The sequence below is a fragment of the Denticeps clupeoides genome, unplaced genomic scaffold (assembly GCF_900700375.1).
Source record: "Denticeps clupeoides unplaced genomic scaffold, fDenClu1.1, whole genome shotgun sequence".
NCBI lineage: Eukaryota > Metazoa > Chordata > Actinopteri > Clupeiformes > Denticipitidae > Denticeps > Denticeps clupeoides.
Genome location: NW_021630106.1, coordinates 216,807 through 238,575, shown reverse-complemented (window position 1 = coordinate 238,575; position 21,769 = coordinate 216,807). Strand labels below are relative to the sequence as shown.

General features: G+C 45.6%; 1 protein-coding gene across 2 annotated transcripts; it reads right to left on the bottom strand.

Annotated features, from left to right (window-relative positions):
• Nucleotides 1-4,285: 4,285 nt before the first annotated feature.
• LOC114783666 (kinesin-like protein KIF3C) lies at nt 4,286-21,420 on the bottom strand. 2 transcript variants are annotated; one of them, XM_028969168.1, is made up of 8 exons: nt 19,236-21,411; nt 13,294-13,395; nt 12,859-12,981; nt 10,903-11,021; nt 9,361-9,477; nt 6,860-6,968; nt 6,591-6,757; nt 4,286-5,384 (listed from the first exon to the last, which is right to left on the bottom strand). In XM_028969168.1, exons 1-8 carry the CDS (start codon nt 20,685-20,687, stop codon nt 5,270-5,272), a joined length of 2,304 nt encoding a protein of 767 aa, XP_028825001.1. In that variant the 5' UTR covers nt 20,688-21,411; the 3' UTR covers nt 4,286-5,269. The 2 variants fall into 2 exon arrangements, 1 of the variants encoding a protein (XP_028825001.1); XR_003748542.1 differs by lacking the exons at nt 4,286-5,384; nt 6,591-6,757; nt 6,860-6,968 and having other exon boundaries at nt 9,448-9,477; nt 10,903-11,769; nt 19,236-21,420.
• Nucleotides 21,421-21,769: the final 349 nt, after the last annotated feature.

Below are 21,769 nucleotides of genomic sequence, written 5' to 3'. Positions count from 1 at the left end.
TAAACACGGCTTCTGGAATCCTTTAAAGGGGTTTCCCAGCAGGGTTGCCATACCATCACAGTGTGTCACCAAACTGTGAGGTTGAACATTAACCTCATGCTGATCGGCAAAGGCTGAAAAAAAAAAGTTGGCGCCAGTCACATGACGTCTAATCTATTCGTATGAAGCATGTGGGATTCTGGGAGAAAACAACTGACGGCAGAGCAGGAACCTGAACAGGTTTGAGCAATGAGGCAAGTCTAGTGAGTCGCTCAGCCGCCTTCCTGTGGTTCTGCCGTGTTTGTTCGTGTAATCTGCGGTCACAGCGGTTTCTCGGCGGCCCTGTGATGTGCCGGAGGAAATGGAAATGGACACCGTGTGTGTTCTTAAGCCACTAATGCTGCAAGGCTGTAAATAACAATGTTTTTTTATGAATTCATAATGATGGTGCTTATGTCATTAAAAAAAGTAATTGAGAAAAAATCTTGTATACTCAATTTTATACACAGTTCTAAGCTTTTTTATTATACTATGGAGTGATGAATGTACTTATAAAACACATTAAAAGTCTTTTTAGTGTATTTACGTTACATTATTTTGTAAATAGTTGTGTTTAAAGTGTCAAATTAAAACCGCTAGTGTTTATGAAACCCCAATATATTAAACCAATCACTGATTGAATAGTAAAGAGGGGTGCTAGTAGCCTAGTGGGTAACACACTTGCCTATGAACCAGAAGACCCAGGTTCAAATCCCACTTACTACCATTGTGTCCCTGAGCAAGACACTTTACCCTAAGTTGCTCCAGTGGGGGACTGTCCCTGTAACTGATTGTAAATCGCTCTGGATAAGGGCGTCTGATAAATGCTGTAATATTTACTATATTAAATAGTATTCAAAGGACAGCTTGGACTAGACGTGTATATGCCTTGCACAGGCATAGACCAAATATACGCACAAATATAACAGCGACTTCTCTATTGGAAGTTGTAAAAGAACTACAACTGCATTGTATCTGAACAGTATAAATCAGCCTGTTGTAGCTGTGCAATAAACTTCTTTTTTTATCTGTGGCTTTTAAATCTGTGGCTTTTACTCAAATGCTCCATCAACACCAGCCACAAATGCATGAAAAGAGCACAGAGCTTTTCATACAGGCACAGATGCATCATTTATAATTGGGCATCATACGTTGCATATGGTGTAGCTAATGTCAAATGAGGTTTTAAAATGTCAAAATATCTCAGATTTGCGCGCATCCCCATGCGCGGCCACTAGAGGGCAGCGCGGACGCAGTTAACCTCGAACCCACATGTGTACCGGTGAAATCTGCTCAGTGGCGCATAAACGCACACACACACACACACACACACACACACTTACTCTCCCATGGGGCGCTGCCATCTTGCAACCATTTCTGTCTGGCCTGTTGGCCTGTTTTTATCCCCTACATACTCATACATGCAGTGTGTGGATTTCTTATGTTGAATTCTTCATGACAACTTAATGAATCCATAATAAAATGTAAGGAAATGCTGGCAGGCATGTTTACATATGGCGTATTTATTATAGTAGTATCAGAAATTTTTTATTTAATTTAAATTGGTCTTAAATGTTTGAATTACGATACATCTTTACTTTTAACTTTCATAAAAAAAACTATTATCATAATTATTATAATTTTCAATCGTGGCTCCAATGAACCTAGCAGATAAAAAAAAAATCCATGTTGCCATGGAAACATGGGTGAATGACTGTTCCCACTGCCTCCCTGTAACCTGATAGTCTTGAAATTCTCATAGCATCCCTGCACTTAGCATCATTCCCCAGGGAGGTCCAGCGCTTTGCATCAAGATTCCCCCGTCTCACATTAAAACACGGCGTAATAATACCAGACACCTTGGGCGTGTTCCTGCTTAAGGGATGAAAGAGGATTGCCATGGAAACAGAGAGAGGGGCGTCTCTCTCTGTGATGAAACTGTGACGCTATTTTCAATGAATGCCGGAGCCCACTGGAATCACCAGTTCAATGGATGAAAGGGAATAACCATGGAAACCAGTCAAGAGTCTCATCTTGTGATATGACAGCCACATTCCATTCTAGACAACTGCATCCGTTTGAATTCAAACGATGAAAGAGTCCATACTCCCGGGAGCTCTGAAATCGGAGGAATACCAGCTATTATTATTGTCATTTCCAGTCATTAATAGTGTCATAAATAACCTGAGGCCATCTAAGTGAATTTGTGTCAGTGTTCAAAAGAGTAGAACGTTGACTCAAGTACAAACAGCCAGTTGTCTTTCATGCCAAAATGTACTATTTGCAGCTATAAAAATTATGTATTGCAGCGTAATGCAATTACACTGCACTCGTGGTAATGAGCATCTCATGAAGCGGCTTTTGATGATGACAACAGCAGCCACGAAAGTAAAAAGAACATACTTCACTTTTTCCTGATTCAACGAATACTAAGTAAAGTCTGTTTCTTGCATCGGATTCTTCAAAATGTCTTCATCTTAGTGTCCATAACCGCCACAGAGTAGGTGCATCCAGTCTTTTGACTGGAAATGTATATATTTGGCCGATATCTTGTGATGTAACTGCACGACTTGGATTTCAGGATCAGAACTAAACATGTTATTATGAAATAAACAGGCCCGTTTCCCCTACCAAATGGCGTCCTCACTTGAGCTTGTAGATTGCTGGTCCCTATGACTTGAACTTGACCTGCGGCTATACATTACAACACTTTAGGGGGCAAATTGTGCTGTCACTGGGTCAGCAGTCATTAAGACACGCATTTAATTTCCAGATCTCGTCCTAGGGGTACATTTTCCTACGTTGTATCTGGAAATGACCTGAAATAAAAAGAATAGACAAAACCAGGCCAGTATTTGTTGAGAGAGGGTTCGTGTCCGGACCAGGGGGGGGATGAAAGGGACACCAGACGAAAGCACATCTGTCACTCGGCCGCGTTGGTGGAGGTCAGGATTTGGTGACCGGTGGGAGATTCAGTGACGCCGCGCCGTTTATTCGAAGGGGAAGCCGCCCCCCACGGAGTGCCCTTTGCGCCAGCGGATAGCGGTAACTGGAGACAGCGTTTGGACACGTGAATGAATAATTAACGTAAATGTCTTCCACGCACAGGCCCTCTTCATCTGCAATAACATACGAAAAAATCTTAGGTTCTCCAACTGTGGTACGCATACACTCCATGTGGTAGGTGCGTTTTCTCTGGTGGTAAGAGATTATTATTCTTTTTTATTATTCTTCACATCCTCAGTCTAGTACGGTTACTGTCCCTGCGTGCTTGACTGCAGTATTGACAGTGGATCACAGTCAGCTGAAGTGAAGTGATTGTCATTGTGAAACACTGCAGCACAGCACGCAGTGACACAAGGAAACGTGTCCACTGCATTTAACCATCACCCTTGGTGAGCAGTGGGCAGCCATAACAGGCGCCCAGAGAGCAGTGTGTGGGGACGGCGCTTTGCTCAGTGGCACCTTGGCAGACCGGGATTCGAACCGGCAACCTTCTGATTATGGGACCGCTAGGCTGCCACCGCCCCATTAGGTGTAAACCAATAGTCTGCTGTAATTTTATTTTATTTTTATATATATTGTCAGAGGCGGTATACGCTGCGAAACGTTTGGTGATCTGCTTCTATCACTGACATTTGCATTTGATTATTTGCATTGTATTGTACAGTCTGTTCTGCTGCAGATTCAATGCTGCCGGGATTGCAATGAACATCTCTACACACGACAAGCGAAACAGTCTGAATTTGTAGCACACATGCAAATCACGTTGGCCATAATAGCAAGTGCTGTTGAAGGTGGCCAAGCTGCACCGTTTCTGATGGGTTCAGTGAGTCAGGTGGTTGAGCGAATTTGCATGGTTAATGCTGCATTTCATACTACCTAGCTGGTCGCTAGCGGTCTTCTTGGGCTCTCCATGCTGATCTTACTGATGACTAGTCCTTGGTCACTGGTCTCTGTTTTTGAAGACAATGAGGATGGCGATAGGCCATCCTCATTAGGCTCGCCTATGAACCAGAACACCACCAAGCCACAGGTTCAAAGCCCACTTACTACCATTGTGTCCCTGAGTGTCTCCAGGGGGACTGTCCCTGTAACTACTGATTGCAAGTCGCTCTTGATAAAAACATCTGCAACTCCACAATTGCAAAGTCTTTGCACTGAACCTTCTAAAACAAGTAGACACAAAGTGGTTAATAAAAACCAAGCTTGATGACACGAACCTTTACTGTCCAATATGTAAGAGTCACACACACACAGGGAGCTCTCCTGTCCAGCTGCAACTCTTTATGCAGGAAAACATGTTATTTAGCACACAATTCAATATACAGTGTCAATATGACCTCATACCAAAGAAGAAAAAAAGAAGATAAATAAAAATATATACATAATTACAGTGCAAGACAAGGGGCTTTCAGTATGGCAATGTACTGTATGGCTGCGACCAAAACTAAGCTGTGTGTGTGTGTGTGTTTGTGATGTGTGTTGTATTCTTACACAGTTCCTAATGCTGTACATTTCGCTTTACCTGTCGGCAGTTCAGCAGTCTGATGCTCTTAAGGTTACAATTAAAGGTTTAAGCAAAGCCCCAGGCCACCAAAAAGAAAGAAAGAAACGAATAAAAAGAAACGAAACACAAAGCATCACAATCACTTTCAGCCATTCAGTCACTTGCTGGCCCATACAAAGTCAGCTACACACAGAACCAATCAGAATTCAGTAGATCCGACTTATAAAGACACACATATAAGACATGCACAGACTGGAGAGAGATATGAGGAGATAGAAAGAGGAAAAGAGAGAGGAACGGGTCATCCAGAAATCCCCTGCTTTCTTATTTATACAGTGATTTTGACGTTTAAGCAGTCAGTCAAATTCAGCGTGACAAATCAGACAACAAAACAAATCTGTCCATATGTGGGACTTTGGGACCCATAGATGTCATCTTGGCTTGAGGCCCCACACTTTGGTTGTCAGAAAGAGAAAAAAAAATTCATCGAATTGTAAAATTTCAAGAAAACTGGCTTGTTGCATTACGGTAACAAGGATGTTCAGCAGGTCCGAGTGACACCTCACTTCGCTACAGGGCTGGGATGAATAAAGCAGAGCACAGAGGTGAGAAAAGGACAAAGATGAGAGAAAGGACGGAGATGGGCAAAATTGAAAAGACGGCTTCTTCTCTTGCGGAGGTTTCCGGTCCTTCTTTCCATCGGTTAGTTGATGCACAGAAAACAGCAAAGTCCCTCTTTCCTTACTGCTGGACCTTTGCGGGGGAGGCGCTGTGGGGGTGGGGTAGGCTTTGGGACCCTGAGCATGCCAGGGAGAGGGTTGAGCCGGAGGAGGAAATCACCCTGGGAGCCTGACACCTGCGCAGGATACAGCATAGAACAACTGTCGTTTTGCGGAATACATCCTACGTAGAACACTCTAATCTTTTTAATGCCCTGCTCAGTGCTGTGAGACAAAAAAAATATTACAAAATAAATTAAAAAAAGATGCAAAAAAAAAAAAAAAAAAGTGCTTTGCCGTACAAATGCGTTTCAAAGTGGTGGGTTTATATACACTGACCAATACACTCCTTTGCATAATTAACCAATGGCACAGAATTTCAACTTGTGGCCAGCATTCTAAAACGTAGCTATATATAAACTAGTAGTACACCAAATGATGCCTAGACCATAGGCGGAATTTGCAGGGCCGTTATATTGGCGATCCAGCCAATATAACCCCCCAATACAATCACATAATTCTTTCTTTATTAATTTCACTTTCATGAATGTTACTCACCCGCCTGGCGAATGTGTGTATTCTTTTTTGTTGATTTTTAAAAACAAAAATGGCATAGTGGGTGCCATTTTTAACCTTGAGTGTCTCTACTGTCCCTGTAACTACGGATAAATGCCATAAATGTACATGTAAAAAGAAAAAAAAGTAAATGTTGTTTTTCTTTTGGAGCAGCCTGGGACCAAAATGCTCCATGGCCCGGGGGTTGGGGGACGTTACTGTAACTTGCATCTATTATAACGTTTTAATACTGTGCTTTAAGTATGGAACCTATTTTTTAAATATCTATTCCAAATGATCCATGCATTATTAAAAATTGCTTGTGCTCGACAGTGGAAAAAAATGCACATTTATAAAGTGCCTGAAATATTAGTGACACTTGTTGGTTTTGTGTTATAAAGCTCGCAACAGAAGATTAGGACCCCCTGGGAAGAAGGCGCTTAAGTCTGCTCTAACCTGATTCGGGGTAATCACTGATCTCTAAAACTCTTAGGGCACCTCCAAGTTTAATCCTAATTTAATCCCATCAGGACGTCCCACAGGAATTCCTTTCCTTTGTCATTAATTGTGCATTTGTTTAGACCTGATGGACAACCATTTAGTGCATCTGGATTTTGGGCTTCTGCATGATCAAAACCGCAGACTCTTCAGATTGTGTATTTGCAAGTGGTGACTGTCTTGAGCGACATGGCCTTGTACAACCTGCTGACAGAAGGATTTTTTTCCGTGCACGGCAGCAAATTGTGCAATTCTGGCCTGTCAAGCTTAGTTAGTCATGTACCACGTACCACGAACGCGACTTTCTGACCCGAGTGGCTGAGACTGTCTCCCTGTAGGAGGCGTTGCTCAATAGCACCTCTTGACTGGGCTCCACGTCGGATTCCGACCTGTGGAACTCCAACTGAAACATGGTGGGCGGGGCCATGTCAAGCTCCAGGAACATGACGTTCTCGGCCTATAGCAAAAGCAGAGGGGACGAATAAATGAGAATGAGAGGCAGAAACCCACATTTCTTTTTCAGCACTCCCCCCTCCCCCCTCAGACTCTGCAAGCCTACCCTGTATCTGGAATGGGCTCCCATTGCTATGGCAACCCTGGCATACTGGCTGATTGGCCGCTTGTAGCCCACTGCAGAGGCAGGTCTCCTCTTCATCTGAGTGAATTTGCTGTAAGAGAGAGGGGACAGAGGCAGCGAGTGAGGAAGGTGGATGCATGCAGGGATGAGTTTGCAGCACTGGAAGCACCAGAACAGATCCATTCGCGCGATCTAGGCTCCGTACGGTTTCTTGCAAGGCCCACGCAAACTAGAGGGAAATGCAACTGTTCAACCCACCCAGACATATCACCTTGACATCAGTACTTTTCTGCTCCACTTTACTTTCAGGCTAAGCCAAAGAACCATACTAATGCCCGTGATCAATATACTATGTCCACCAGATGGAGTTCCAGCTTTCCTGGGGAACATCTTACACCTGAACCAATATCCCACCGTCATGCGTTCCCCACCAAACTCTTTACATCGCACTGGCATGTGGGCCTGACCTTCACACACATACCGAACACAGCATGTTCATGAGACGTGGATCTGAGGTGCAAACATCTTCATCACTGCAGCCTGCTGTCTGTTTACTACTTCCCAAGGTGTTAATTCCTGAATATTTTTAGCCACATTGCAGCAGAGCATTTGACATAAATAGACATGAATGACTTAAAAGAGCCATTTATCGGTCTTACAGGGAGAGCAGAATTATTAGGCAAATGAGTATTTTGTCCACATCATCCTTGTCATGCATGTTGTCTTACTCCAAGCTGTATAGGCTCGAAAGCCTACTACCAATTAAGCATATTAGGTGATGTGCATCCCTGTAATGAGAAGGGGTATGGTCTAATGACATGGGTCAAGAATGGGTCAAGAAGGACTTGACAGGCTCAGAAAAGTAAAAAATAGTGAGATATCTTGCAGAGGGATGCAGCACTTTTAAAATTGCAAAGCTTCTGAAGCGTGATCATCGAACAATCAAGCGTTTCATTCAAAATAGTCAACAGGGTCGCAAGAAGCGTGTGGAAAAACCAAGGCGCAAAATAACTGCCCATGAACTGAGAAAAGTCAAGCGTGCAGCTGCCAAGATGCCACTTGCCACCAGTTTGGCCATATTTCAGAGCTGAAACATCACTGGAGTGCCCAAAAGCGCAAGATGTGCAATACTCAGAGACATGGCCAAGGTAAGAAAGGCTGAAAGACGACCACCACTGAACAAGACACACAAGCTGAAACGTCAAGACTGGGCCAAGAAATATTTCGAGACTGATGAAATGAGAGTGAGTCTTGATGGGCCAGATGGATGGGCCCGTGGCTGGATTGGTAAAGGGCAGAGAGCTCCTGTCCGACTCAGACGCCAGCAAGGTGGAGGTGGAGTACTGGTTTGGGCTGGTATCATCAAAGATGAGCTTGTGGGGCCTTTTCGGGTTGAGGATGGAGTCAAGCTCAACTCCCAGTCCTACTGCCAGTTTCTGGAAGACACCTTCTTCAAGCAGTGGTACAGGAAGAAGTCTGCATCCTTCAAGAAAAACATGATTTTCATGCAGGACAATGCTCCATCACACGCGTCCAAGTACTCCACAGCGTGGCTGGCAAGAAAGGGTATAAAAGAAGAAAAACTAATGACATGGCCTCCTTGTTCACCTGATCTGAACCTGATTGAGAACCTGTGGTCCATCATCAAATGTGAGATTTACAAGGAGGGAAAACAGTACACCTCTCTGAACAGTGTCTGGGAGGCTGTGGTTGCTGCTGCACGCAATGTTGATGGTGAACAGATCAAAACACTGACAGAATCCATGGATGGCAGGATTTTGAGTGTCCTTGCAAAGAAAGGTGGCTATATTGGTTGCTGATTTGTTTTTGTTTTGTTTTTGAATGTCAGAAATGTATATTTGTGAATGTGGAGACGTTATATTGGTTTCACTGGTAAAAATAAATAATTGAAATGGGTATATATTTGTTTTTTGTTAAGTTGCCTAATAATTATGCACAGTAATAGTCACCTGCACACACAGATATCCCCCTAAATTAGCTAAAAATAAAAACAAACTAAAAACTACTTCCAAAAACATTCAGCTTTGATATTAATGAGTTTTTTGGGTTAATTGAGAACATGGTTGTTGTTCAATAATAAAATTATTCCTCAAAAATACAACTTGCCTATTAATTCTGCACTCCCTTTATGAGCCAAAGATAAAAACATAATTGAGAAGAACAGCCACTACTGTGTTTGCCAGAAAGATATCAATCGCCAATCAATACTTTAACGTCAATTACATCTGACACCAATGACGTTGTATCCTGTCGTGTCAAACGTGGACTGGCTGCGGCCATGGGACTCGATCCAGTGATGCATATATTTTCTGACTTGCAAATGGCAGCTAATGTCTAATTAAAATTTGAGAAAAAGCTGGCTCAGTATCTCACAATGCGTGTAATTGTGCTTTGGAATGTGCGTTTTAAGTCGGTTTAAGATGCACGGCCATGCAGAGTTCACGGACAGAGAATTCACTCACTTCTGGGCAGGAACAAGAGGCTGGAATTTCCACTGCTCTTCTTCTGCATCAAACACAAGCCGATTCATGATCTTGTTCTTCTCTTCGGGAGGAATGAAGTTCTCAATAATCAAATATCTGTGTGAAAAAAAACACCACACACACACACACACACACAATCACAGAAAAGAGACTAGATCACCAAATTTGCTGTGCACATTTCATTAACTTCACCAGTGATTTCAGTGAAGGTAGGTATATGGGGTGGTGCATTTGTGATTTTATTTAAAGGTCCACTATTATGTTTATTTATTTTTTTGCTTTCATATTGGTCTTAGTGTTCCCAACCACAATGTTTGGCGCAGACAGGAGGTCGTGTTGGAGATTTTCCAGAAAAATTCAAATGAACCCACTGGTTCTTCAGAGGCTCTAGTGACTGAAATAAAAAAACGAAAACCTTTGTGTTCATTTTTACATCCAATCACAAAGCAACTGCAACTCTTCACATGTTTGGAGGGATGTTTTTTAGAGGAGGGGCGGGAAATTCTCTAGGTGGAAAAAGCATGAGAAAGGGGAGGTAACTTTTCCAGGTATGACAGCATAAGGGGACAAATTCCAGATCCGACCGTCTGAGCAGCCGCTCTCTGAACGGTGAAGCAGAATGACCAAAACACTCTTTACACCTATCACCATTTCTAGCCACTGCAGGACCACAGACAGGCTGGGGGAACTTGTATTAATGTTAAATCATCTCACAAAGTAAAATTTTCATGAAAGGGGACCTTTACTCTACCATTACAGTTAATTTAAATTAATACCCACTGTACTTTTCACTTTTCACTAAATGTCATTTTTACAGATGCTATTCTGCAATTAATTATCATATTTGCCTCCATCTAATGGTATCGCTTTTTTTAGACGTATTTAGAGTGAGAGGAAAAAAAAAATTCCAGGCTGATACAGCAGCAATGAAAATTTGCATCTATTATTAAAAGTAGCTAATTGGCAAGCTGACCCAGACCAATATAAAAATCAATCCAGCGCTGAGTAACAAAAACAGAGGGTAAAATACAATATAACCTTCAAACGGTGTTCTAAATCTGATCTGCAACCTGATCACTGTAATCGTCGAAAGGGTCGGGAATAGTCTTCATAAATACAGTCAATACAATTGCTATTTCATTCTTACAAGCATATTTTGTGCGTCCCTGGAATGAGTGTTTGCAGGGTGGGACGTCTGGTAAAGTTATTTCCCCCCGTTGCACCAAAGCGGACTAAATTAAAAGACACTTTTTATAGCACTGTAATGCATTTCAGTTTTTTTGTGTGGTTGGTCTCCTGGGGTGAAAAGAGGTGAACCAGAAGAGTCTTGCCTGGTTTTCAGTTGTGCGCGTGTGACCTCGCTATTATCAACCTTCTCTCAGTGTGCGCGCTACGGTATTATTGGTTTTTTGTTGTTGTTGAAGGCACGTACGAAGGAGAGCTGGAGATCCCGGTTGTGTACACACAGGATGAGGATTGTGTGTGTGTGTGTGTGTGTGTGTGTGTGTGTGCTGTACTTACTTGAATTTCAGCTCTCTGGTGAGCTCGTTCTGCGTCTGCTCCAGCTCCTGCCTGGTTCTCACGTGTTCGTCGTTCACGTCCTGAATCTCAGCTTTCACCGCCTGCAGCTTGGCATACAGCTAAGAACAGATGCAGACGGACAAACGGAGAAAGGGGACGGGAAGGGAGGGAAGGAAAGAGGAAAGAGAATGATATGCAACGGATTATATGCCCACGGAGGGAAAGGGGCTGTGCCGGCGGTTGCCCCCAGCAACAGCACTGGAACGTTCTGGGTGCCCAGCACAAGACTCGACCAATCAGATATGGCCTCCCTGGCAGGAGCCAGGCCACATTCGCTCTCTGGCACCTGCTGGTTCTCATGTTCTGCAAGGCAAAGTTCTCTCAATGCAGATTTCATGCCAGCAAAAAAAAAAAAAAGAAGAAAGAAACGTTCATTAATTTACAGTCAGGAAGAGTTCCGGCGTTTATTCATGCACTGGGTGTCACAATGCACACAGGCCAGGTTAGTGCAGGGAGTCGTGACACTGGAAACACTCCGGCTAGCCAGACAGGAGCGGCACCGCAGCACTCTGCAGGCTGGTGGAAAAGTCGTCTGTTTTTGGGTTAAGAGAGGTGGGCAGGCGTTGGGGCAGGACACCGCTCCATTTCAGGTACGATGGAGGTAGTGTTGGAAGGTCTGAGTAATCAAGGGATGTTAGTCCAGGACAGAGTTAGAGGGAGGGAACTAACATTAACGGTCGGTTTCCTGTGGAAGAGTTAGCGTGTCAGCGTTAGCCACAGCTCATGGGAAGCCAGCCACGGTTAAGCATTCAAAAAGGGGCGTGGTCAGAGGAACGGCGCGGGGCTGAGGCGACAAACCTTTTTGTACTGATAAAAAAAAAGTAGGGGCGTGCGTCCAGGAGTGTGGCGCGGCCGGGACACAGCCCAGTGGGTCAAGGGTCAAGGGGACAAAGGGCCGAGTGGGACAGAGAAGAACAGCAGAGTTAGAGAAAGGCATATGGACAGGTCAATTGTAGAGTGTGTGTGTGTGTGTGTGTGTGTGGTGATTCTAATTCTTCTAATTCTTATATCAGCCTGTGTGACAGGGTATGCGCATTAATGTAAAATTATTATAGAAATGATTCCAGGTTAAACCGTGCTACCCGAACATGACTTGGTCCACGCATGGAAGATCAGGGTGAACCTATAAAGCTGAACAGCAAAGTAGAACGCTTCCAAAACGTTGGAAGTATTGTCATTGGTTTGAGACTGTCTCGGTCGATTGTTCATTGCAAAATTTGTAGCTGTGAATTATAAAAAGGTTTATTAAAGCATTTGACACCGCTGCACAGTATTAAATTGAAAAAGTAGTAATAAGTGGTTATTCAGGTTAATTAAGGGCCACGTGTGTGGGCATTGAAAAAAATTATAGCAATTTATACAAGCAATGCAATTTTTTTCTGGAACTAATTAGTAAATTCCATATTTTACTGTAAGTACAGTAAAAATAGGGCAAGTTGTCCAAAACTGCTGTGTTAAGTACTGTACACAGTCAGTAAACAGTCAGGAATGTTTCTCTGTATGAACTGGCAATTTATGCCTTTATTCACAGGATGATCTCTCAGAAGCTGAGCGTGATAACAGCATTTAGCATCACACCGAATATGCTCTCTGGTTCCCACACGTTCTCCACCTCCACTCTCCAGCACACATGAACATGAATTCAGAGAGAACCATTAAAAGTGAAGTCATTTTTACTGTGATCACCACCACTTTGGGAACCAATGCCCTAGATCTTGTGTTTTTTATGATACTGGTGTATCACCACACAAACCAATTCCATGCGGTGGCACTCCAGTGCCTTTGAATAAAGTAACCACCCCCAAAATGGTGAAACGGAATACCCCGTCTTCGCCTCTCTTAAAACCCTTGTGAGGATGCAACCGGAATATATGTTAGTTGATTTTTCATTCCTACCTTCTTGAGCTTCTTGGTCTTGAGCTCCACCTCCTGCTGTAGAGATGAGAAAGTCTCCCTCAGCTCCATGGTCTCTTCATCTTGTAGCAGCATCTGCTGCTGGATCTCCCTTTCTCTACGAGTCTACACAAACAGAACAGATCTTAAAATATTTCAAATTCACTTAAATGTGTTAAATAACTTACGTCTTGTACTATAGAGGTTACATCATGTTCAGAGCTATGCCAAAAATATCAGTGTGTGATATTGGCTCAACAACAAACATTTGAACATGGATTTTGGACTTTAGTTGGGACCAAACCTTTACTTGCAAGTCCCCGCTTGTAAATGTGATATTTTTTTTTTATAAATAAGAGTAAAGGACCCATATTACCCAATGTGCCCCCAACATCCCATTTAACATATAAAAACACACACAAAACCTCAATACTGTACCTGCTCGGTGATCTCCTGTCTCTTCTGCTCCAGCATCTTCTGCTGCTCATTGGTGTGATCAATGATGTTCTTCCCCCCAACCAGGAGCTTGCTCTCCATCGCCTGGCAACAAAGGAAACACAGCAGGTACAAGTAGCTGCAATTACTTTACTCAATTACTTTGTAATTACTTTGCAATTACAATGCGGTAATGGGCTGGTGTAATTTCCTAAATAATGTCCATAATGATATACATATTGTTAGTAATAACCACTTTGTCACTTTTTTTCATTTCTTCATCTAGCAGAAATGGTTTGTAAATGAATCTGTGTCCAAATCCTGAAAAACTGCGTCATATTCTGGCCATGTAAGCGTATATCACACAATGGCGGTTATATATCATCTGCATCAAATATTCACACAAATAAGTTTGTAAAACGTCTGCAAATGACATAAAACGTGCTGTCCCTTTAAATTCAGTATGTGCGGGAAATATAGAGTTGAACTTGCCCTTTTTTGGTGCAGACTAGGAGCTCATTTCTGTGTCACGATACGATTACGAGGTCTGCTAAAGTTACCCAAAAATGCCAGAGTCAGCCTGGTCACACAAAGAACGCACAATAAGTTTGGCCTGTGCCCCTCAGAAAGCTTGAACTTTACTGAAGTCCCCATCCTGGCATGAGGTCCAGCACTTCCTGTTTATTATGCAGCCCGCTGTGTTCCACGGCATCAGCATTCCGGCATGAATGAACTGTCTAGACTTGTTGTTCACTCCTGTGTGTTCTTTCCCCAAAGAGATTTCTGAACCTTTTCCTTGAATCTTGTTGTCGAATTCAAACAATATCTGAACCGATGGATGTGCTACTGTCGAAATGAGAATTCCACCATCATTTTACCACAAGCATGCACACTGCCCCACCTCACCGACTTCACTCTGCAGGGATCACACTACATGACATGAGACTGATGGCTCACATGGCTCTACTACGTACACTTTTCTTCTCTTTCACCGTTTTCAGTGAAGATGACAGCACCACCACAGGCCATTCCTCAACGACACACGTACAGAGCGGGAGGGGAGACTCTGAGGGTTGGACTGCGATTCCAAAATGTCAAATATGACAAATATTCTATATAAACACAAGTATCTCTGAATCAAGTATTCGTGTGTGTACTACTCCAAGTATTATGCTAATTATATTTTTTCTCAGATTTCCTAGTCAGTCAGCATAAGATTCAAGTGAACCATTAGAGTACCATTTGAATGTTACTGAACAAACCTCCCAATGATAAACCTTTTTACAACAAAACATTGCAAAGAACTGAACTGCTGATTTTCCAACAATAGGAGGTCGTATTTAGAGAAATCAAAAGCTATTTCACAATTGTTTGAGCGTTTCTGCATCAATTTACTTTCCTTGCTGAGTAGCGTCCTGGAGCTTCTGCTGGGATGTGAACTTCCTCCCACCCTCATAGATCTTTTGCTTGAGGACATTCCAAAGGTTCTCAATAGGAAATAGTATGGGGGCCACTTTTGATGAATGATGCAGAGGTATTCCTTGCAGCATGAGACGGTACACTGTCAAGATGATTTTCTTATGGAAAGCACACTCCCCATGATTCCGGCCCAAAGCATGACTCTGCCTCTTCCTTGCTGATGTCGCATGCACCAGCCATCCACCATCCACGTGGACCATCCAGGGACCATGCACGGCACACATGGGTGAAAACGGGTCTTAAAGCTGTTTCTGCTTGCCAGCAGTGGTCAGGCTGCCATTAGAAGGTTTTCTGCAGGCCTCAGGAGGATCTACACCTTGACGTTCTCGGAACTCCAGAGGCACCAGCAGCTTCAAATTCAGGCTTGCTGCTCTGTAGTGGCCTTTTAGCAGCTGCTCTGTTAATCTCGTGTATTCTTCAGGCAGGGACCTTCCTCATTGTGCCTTTATCGGCACACACCCGCGTGCACTCTGGAAGAGCCACAAATCTCTTAGCAGTGCGATGGTCATGCTTAAAATGTTGTGAAATATCTAAGGTTTTCATACCTCGTCCAAGGCATTCAACCACTTCACACTCATCAGAGATCCCTTTTCTTTCCTGTATAAATGGTGGTCTGCTTAATAATATGGAATGTTCCTCTTCAGTAGTTTTTCCTTTAATTGGGCTCACCAAGCAAACTGATTATCCAAGATCGGTGTCCGAGATTAATTTAACTCATCACCATGACCACCCACAGGTATAACTGTAAAAAACTGAATATGTAATATTTGGGAGATGGTGTATGTGTGCATCTATTTATCCACCTATCTAGAGACATTTCACAAGGCGTGGCTCTGGTGCATCTTAAATGCACCAGGGAGAGGCTTTTATGAATCCATAGGACAGTGTGATGCATTCACCTCCCAGCGAAGACGAGCTAAATTAATTTAGTCATTTTCCCCCTTTCAGTCTGAGGAGCGGCTCCTCCGATAACAAGACAGACGCTGTCCCACCGGCACACTGCAGGCCATTATGGGAATAATCACAGTGCAGCAATACAGTATCATCAAAAGGTCGCCCTTTTCTCTCTCTCTCTCTCTCTCTCTCTCTCTCTCTCCCCCTCTCACTGTAGTGATGTGGACACGAAGCCCGGTCGTTTACTGAGCCGACACAATGCGCACTATTGTCCCCGGCCCGTAGCTCCGAGCTCTAATCAGCACAAAAAAGCTCTTGTCTTCCCCCTGACCACCATAACAGGGCTTTAATGGGAATAATCAGAGTTGTGCTGAGGGCACAGGCTAATGCTTCTAGAAAAAAAAAACCCAGCATCCAATCACATCGCATCCCACTGACCAACAGGCCAATGAAGAGGAACTCCGGGGGTAAATCATCCAATTAGCACAGCGACAACGCCGGCGCTGCTACCGGCCAGAGGATGAACGTTCCTCCCTCAGAAGTAATGGGGGCGAGTGACGGGCCGGCAGGGGCGGGGCTCATGGGAGGAAGTGCTGAAATGTCACAGTGTCTGTCTGCAGGGCCGAAATCTGACGCTGAAAAACAGACACGGCATCACCCCAGCAGGGGGGCTTCTCGTCAGCCTCGCCCTCTGATGGGAATTTCAGTGACGTTCGTCACCATGGAGACGAGAGAGAAGAAAACACCTCACCGCTAGCCTAGCATTTAAAAAAAACGTCCCTCCACAAGGACTGTGCACCGCCGCCCATCACGTGTTTCCATAGCAACAGGGAGACCGGGCAGGACGTTGTTAAATTATGCATACAGCGTGGGGGGGGGGGGGGGAGTGATAGGCGGAGGGCCCACGACCTCCCCCACCCCAACACCTATAATGCTGCTGACTCATCAATATTTAACACAGCAACGTGTGGCGGGTTCGGAGGGAAGGATACGTCTCGTTTAACAGGTAGCTCGCGTTTATTCAGACCAGGAGCCTGATGGTTGTGTTTATTTAATTATAATGATTATATAGATTCCCATACAGTAAATATTGGGATTATTACATTTATCGGAGCCATAGACTAGGGGGGAGGGTGTCAGATTCGGTAGTTAGTTGGACACGCAGACACAGAGAGTCACCGTTTTTACAACTAAGGATGACCGGAGGACAAGCGAGGCTTTTTTAAAAGATAAACAGAGAACTTATTTAATGTCAAACAACATTTAAGATGGATTTAAACTGGTTTAAACAGGGCAGTGAGTGAGTAACATTTCATTTCAGTTTTAGAGATTCTGGGATTTTGCTACATACGAAGTGCGGGGCCGGTTTGCTTGTGTATGGCATTAGCGAACACGTTCATAACTTATTGTGTGACTAGTGGCAGTTTGAAAATAGTGCCCTGTATGTGACCCACTTTTCTCAAAAGCTCATTTCATACAGAAAAGATCTTGCTATTTTGCGTCCCAGCTACACGATACGTTTCTTTATCATAAGATATTCTTTGTAAATGTGTATGTATAAAATAATAAAATCCTTGCTCACACAGCACTAACATTTCCTACAGCAGATCAGGACAACACATGCCAGTCTGACGTGAGTCCACACTTCCTCCTTCCGTCCATTCACTGATGGCCAAGAAAACAGTTCTGGACAAGGAGGCAGGAAGGGAAAAAAGCCCCGTGGTCCCTATACGTGTTTGTACCGCAAAACCCACCTCATTACGAATAAGGTATTACCTGTGGTTTTAATGGTTGCCAGATCCAGGGTTCAAGATCATGAAAACATAGGACTCGTTTATTTCATGCACATGCATTATAAATTCAGATTCAGATGTGCACTTGTCTATAAACCTCTCCTCAAGGCCGAATGAGAGTGTGTCACTTGTTTCTGATGACCAGTGGCATTTTGGAAGCTCTCTCTCATCCAGCAGCAGAACGTCCCGTGGACATGAGCCATCGTCTGACAGTACATTATTTTCAGAGCATTGCGGGTGGTAGTAGGCTGAAAGAGGCTCGCCTCTGAACCAAAGGGCCACAAAGTCAGGTTCAAACCCCACTAACTACCATTGCGTCCCCGAGCGTCTCCGAGGGGACTGTCCCTTTCACTACTGACTATAAATCGCTGTGTATGTAAATGTAAGTTACGAGACCCACGCCATCTCCGTCATCTGCGTGTGGGAAAACGCTGCGGGTCTTGTCTCTTCATCCGACCCAGAAAAGTGCTCTAAGAATAGATTCTAAGTTGGACATCACCAGTGAGACAGCAAAACACACACACACACACACACACACACACAGTGGAAAAACGGGGATATGCACACAGCTAGCAGTGACAACTGAAACGTAAAAACCCAAAAGACCGTACAGAATAACCAATAGACAGAGACACATACAGGTGTATACACTGCACAACATACACACACCACGTGTACACAAGGGCACACTGCTTTCATAAGGCTGACACAAACGGAAGACACAATTACACACAGGCATGCCGTGACCATTTGTTATGAACTATTTCCGTGCCTGAGCCCCACCTCCCACTTGCCTGATCCCATTCGGCCACAGCAAGCCCCCCACAGAGAATCCTGGGAGGTTTTCTTCAGGGTGCCAGCATATGCACAAACACACTTTCTTCTCAACACACACACACACCCACACCCACACCCACACACACACACACAGAAATGGGTGGTCAGCTCACACTCCCTGGCCTATCAGGCGTGGAAAAGGTCACAGCCTTCGGTAGGGCGTTCCGCGAGGACCAATCGATATCTACAGATCGATATCGCAGCCCGGTAACGAACGGTCAGCTGATTGGTCCACCGGTTTCCCGCACCCTCCAGTCGGAGCCTAATAAAATATTCCGAGCTGTGAATATAGTGGCAATTTGACAGCTAATTTCTGTTACTCATCCCATATCACTCATATTCTCTCTCTCTCTCTCTCTCTCTCTATATATATATATATATATATATATATATATATAAGCCCGTGACTCTCTTATAATTCCATCCTACGCTACGCTGTGCGTCCTCTCTTTCAGATAATATTGATTTGAATGTGATCTACGTAGGAGCGTGGACGTGCCGAATGTGAGCTGAAGTACAGCCTCCATGCGATTTCTGCGCGGCCGTCCGCCAGCAATCCTTACGAATTGGGTATAAACTGGATGCGTTATACGCCTAATTGTTCGGATTAGCCGAAAATCGCGCAGACTGCCCTTAATCCACCAAAAGGAGATAAAATATGGATCTTTTTTTTTTTTTACAACACAGACTGATATATGGCGCCGTAGCAGCACGTGGCCCATCCTGCAATTGTTCTTAACAGGAAATGACACGGGGGAAAGAAGAAGGAACAACTCCATGGCCGCCCCGGCCATTTTATTAGGGTTTCGACGTACGCGCATGTTTTCAGCAACTTCCCCTTCACCAGAGGACCACCGCTGACCGAATATATCGGTCTGGGAAGCAGGCGGGATGTGGCCGTTGGGGCGGGACTTGTATGATTTTTTTAACAGACACACTCACCTTGAATTTGGCGGTGAGCAGCTCGGTGGCCTCCTGCTCCTTTCTCAGATCTCCCATCATCCTCTCCTTCTCCTCCAGCATCCTCTGCTTCTCCTCGGCCACCAGGCTTCGGTCGTCTCTGATGGCCGCCCTCTCCGTCTCCAGCTTCTCCTGCTGCTCCTTCATGTACTCCTGGGCCTCCTTTTCCATGATGTCCTCGTCCTCATCCTCCCCCTGTTCATCATCATCGTCGTCTGCTTCGTCTCCTTCTACACCATAAGACTCCCCCCCTGGGCCCTCTTCAATCATCTTCAGCCTCCTGTTCCTCCTCTTCCTCCTCTCCATGGTCAGAATTCCACGCTTGTCCAGCTGGGCCTTGAGCCGGGCGATCTCCTCCTGAAACTCGCGGAGAAGCGCGTCTTTGGGGTCCTCGTTGACGCGGGGCTTGTTGCGGATGTTCTTGGCGCGGTTGGCGTAGCGGAGCGTGGTGAGCGTTTCGTCGTAGTTGGAAGGCGCCGGGCCCAACGTGGCCACCATGATGGTCTTGGCGTTGCCCCCCAGCGAGTCCTGCAGAAGCCTGGTCAGCTTGGAGTCACGGTACGGCACGTGGGAGCTGCGCCCGTCCACCAGCGCGGAGATGACGTTGCCCAGGGCTGACAGTGACAGGTTGATCTTGGTGGCCTCCTTGAGGCGCTCGCCCCGGGCGCCGGTCTTGGCCTGCCGCTCGCTGCCCGCCAGGTCCACCAGGTTGAGCTTGCCGACCCGAATGTGGTTCTCCCCGTCCGGCCCCTCCTGGCTACACTCGACGGTGATGAGGAAGATGGCGTGCGAGCGCGAGCTGTGCTCGTTCATGTTGGTGAAGCCGATGGACCTCGTCTGGTTGCCCACGTTCATCACGTGCTCGATCTCCTTCACGTTTTTGGTGACGAAGGAGGACAGGTCTCGGATGTAGACCCCCGAGTCCGGGCTCTCCTTCAGCTCCAGCTTGCGACCGTGGTCCTTGGCCAGCAGGTCTCGGATCTCCTCCTGGTAGATCTCCAGGTAGGAGGCCCGCACCAGGTACTGCTGGTTCTGCGAGCGGGAGATGTGGGTGAAGATGTGCTCGAAGGAGTTGGGGATGATGCCGCGCCTCTCCGGCTCCAGCCACTGGCCTTGCATGGTGTACGTCTTGCCCGTGCCAGTCTGGCCGTAGGCGAAGATGGTGCCGTTGAAGCCCCGCAGGACGGAATCGATCAGCGGCCGCACCGTCTCGTCATAGAGGTCGCCCTGCCTGGACGTGGCGTCGTACACCGCGTCGAACGTGAAGGTCTTGAGGAGCTCCCCGGGAGCGGCCCTGGGGTTGCGCAGGGCGACCTGGCCCAGCTTCACGTCCATGTCGACGATGCGCTCGCATCCCGACGCCTCCTCCTTCCGGCTCAGCGGGCGGCACCGAACCACCACCTTCACCATCTCGCAGCTCTTCGGCTTCGACATGCTCGCTCCCTTCCTTTGTTTCTTCGAACGTTTGTCACCGAGCGACGCGATCGGCCGTCAGACGGAATCCGGGACGCGAGCTGCTCCGCCGGCCGTGCGCATACTGTCGGTCCCTGGCCGGACGCGCCCCATGACAGCCCGCGACCGCGATGCGCGCAGGGTGGGGGGGATGCTGCGGCTCCGAGCGCCCGGGAGGACGGCACCCAGCGCTGCCTCGCGTAACGCCCTGCCCACGTCACTGCGGAGCCGCCCCTCGGCTTCGACCGTCATGAATTAATTACTATAAAAGGCTGATAAGCACGACAATAACACCCCGTGTAATCGTTTTTTAATCGCGTCAAGTCACGTTTACCATGGTTTATAAACCATGTGAAAATGTTTATTATTATGAGCCGTAAATTGGCGTCGATCTGCCGGGCGGCAGCGACACCTGGCGGCCGGTTCGAGAAGCGCGCCGTGGGCCCCGACTCGCCAACAGAGGTCGGTAATGGTCGGGCTGCGGATTTGATCTCACGTCGCCAGACATCTTTATACTAACCATAACTAACCGTCCAGCAACCTGTAGGGAACATTTAAACAGCCCGCGGGATCTAGTGAACTGAAAGACCATTATAGTCCAGATATGCAGGCTCGTTTCTGCTTAATGACACTGCTGACTTTTTAATCAGCAATTATGCAATAAGATGAATCTGTTCCTTGTCCAAAATTTGCCAACTACATACATGGATACTCAACAGGTCCTGGGGCGGTGGTGGCCTAGTGGCCACTGCTCACCAAGGGTGATGGGTCACCCTTGGTGAGCAGTGAGCTCCACACGACTAGCCGAGACTATCACCACTTTTAAGAAGCAGGTGAAAACCCTCTTATTCCAAAAATATTACAGACAAATCTAACACTTACACAAGCACATGCGTACACATTGAACAAACAAATACAAAATGTATAAATACATTATAATTTTTCTTAGTCTAGCACCCAACAATCTCTGAGCATGCTCTTCAATGACAAGTCTAAGCCTTATCAGGGCTCTTAGTTTGTAAACTCGATATTCTATAGAAATCGAACGAGAATTGCTGGTGTCT

What these genes read in the sequence shown, in the direction of transcription:
- LOC114783666 (XM_028969168.1), bottom strand. Translation starts at nt 20,687, where the DNA reads ATGTCGAAGCCGAAGAGCTGCGAGATGGTGAAGGTGGTGGTTCGGTGC. An exon ending in TGCTCACCGCCAAATTCAAG is followed by an intron (nt 13,396 to 19,235) that starts GTGAGTGTGTCT and finishes CTTTGTTGCCAG; the next exon opens with GCGATGGAGAGCAAGCTCCT. An exon ending in ACCAGAGAGCTGAAATTCAA is followed by an intron (nt 9,478 to 10,902) that starts GTAAGTACAGCA and finishes TTTTTCACACAG; the next exon opens with ATATTTGATTATTGAGAACT.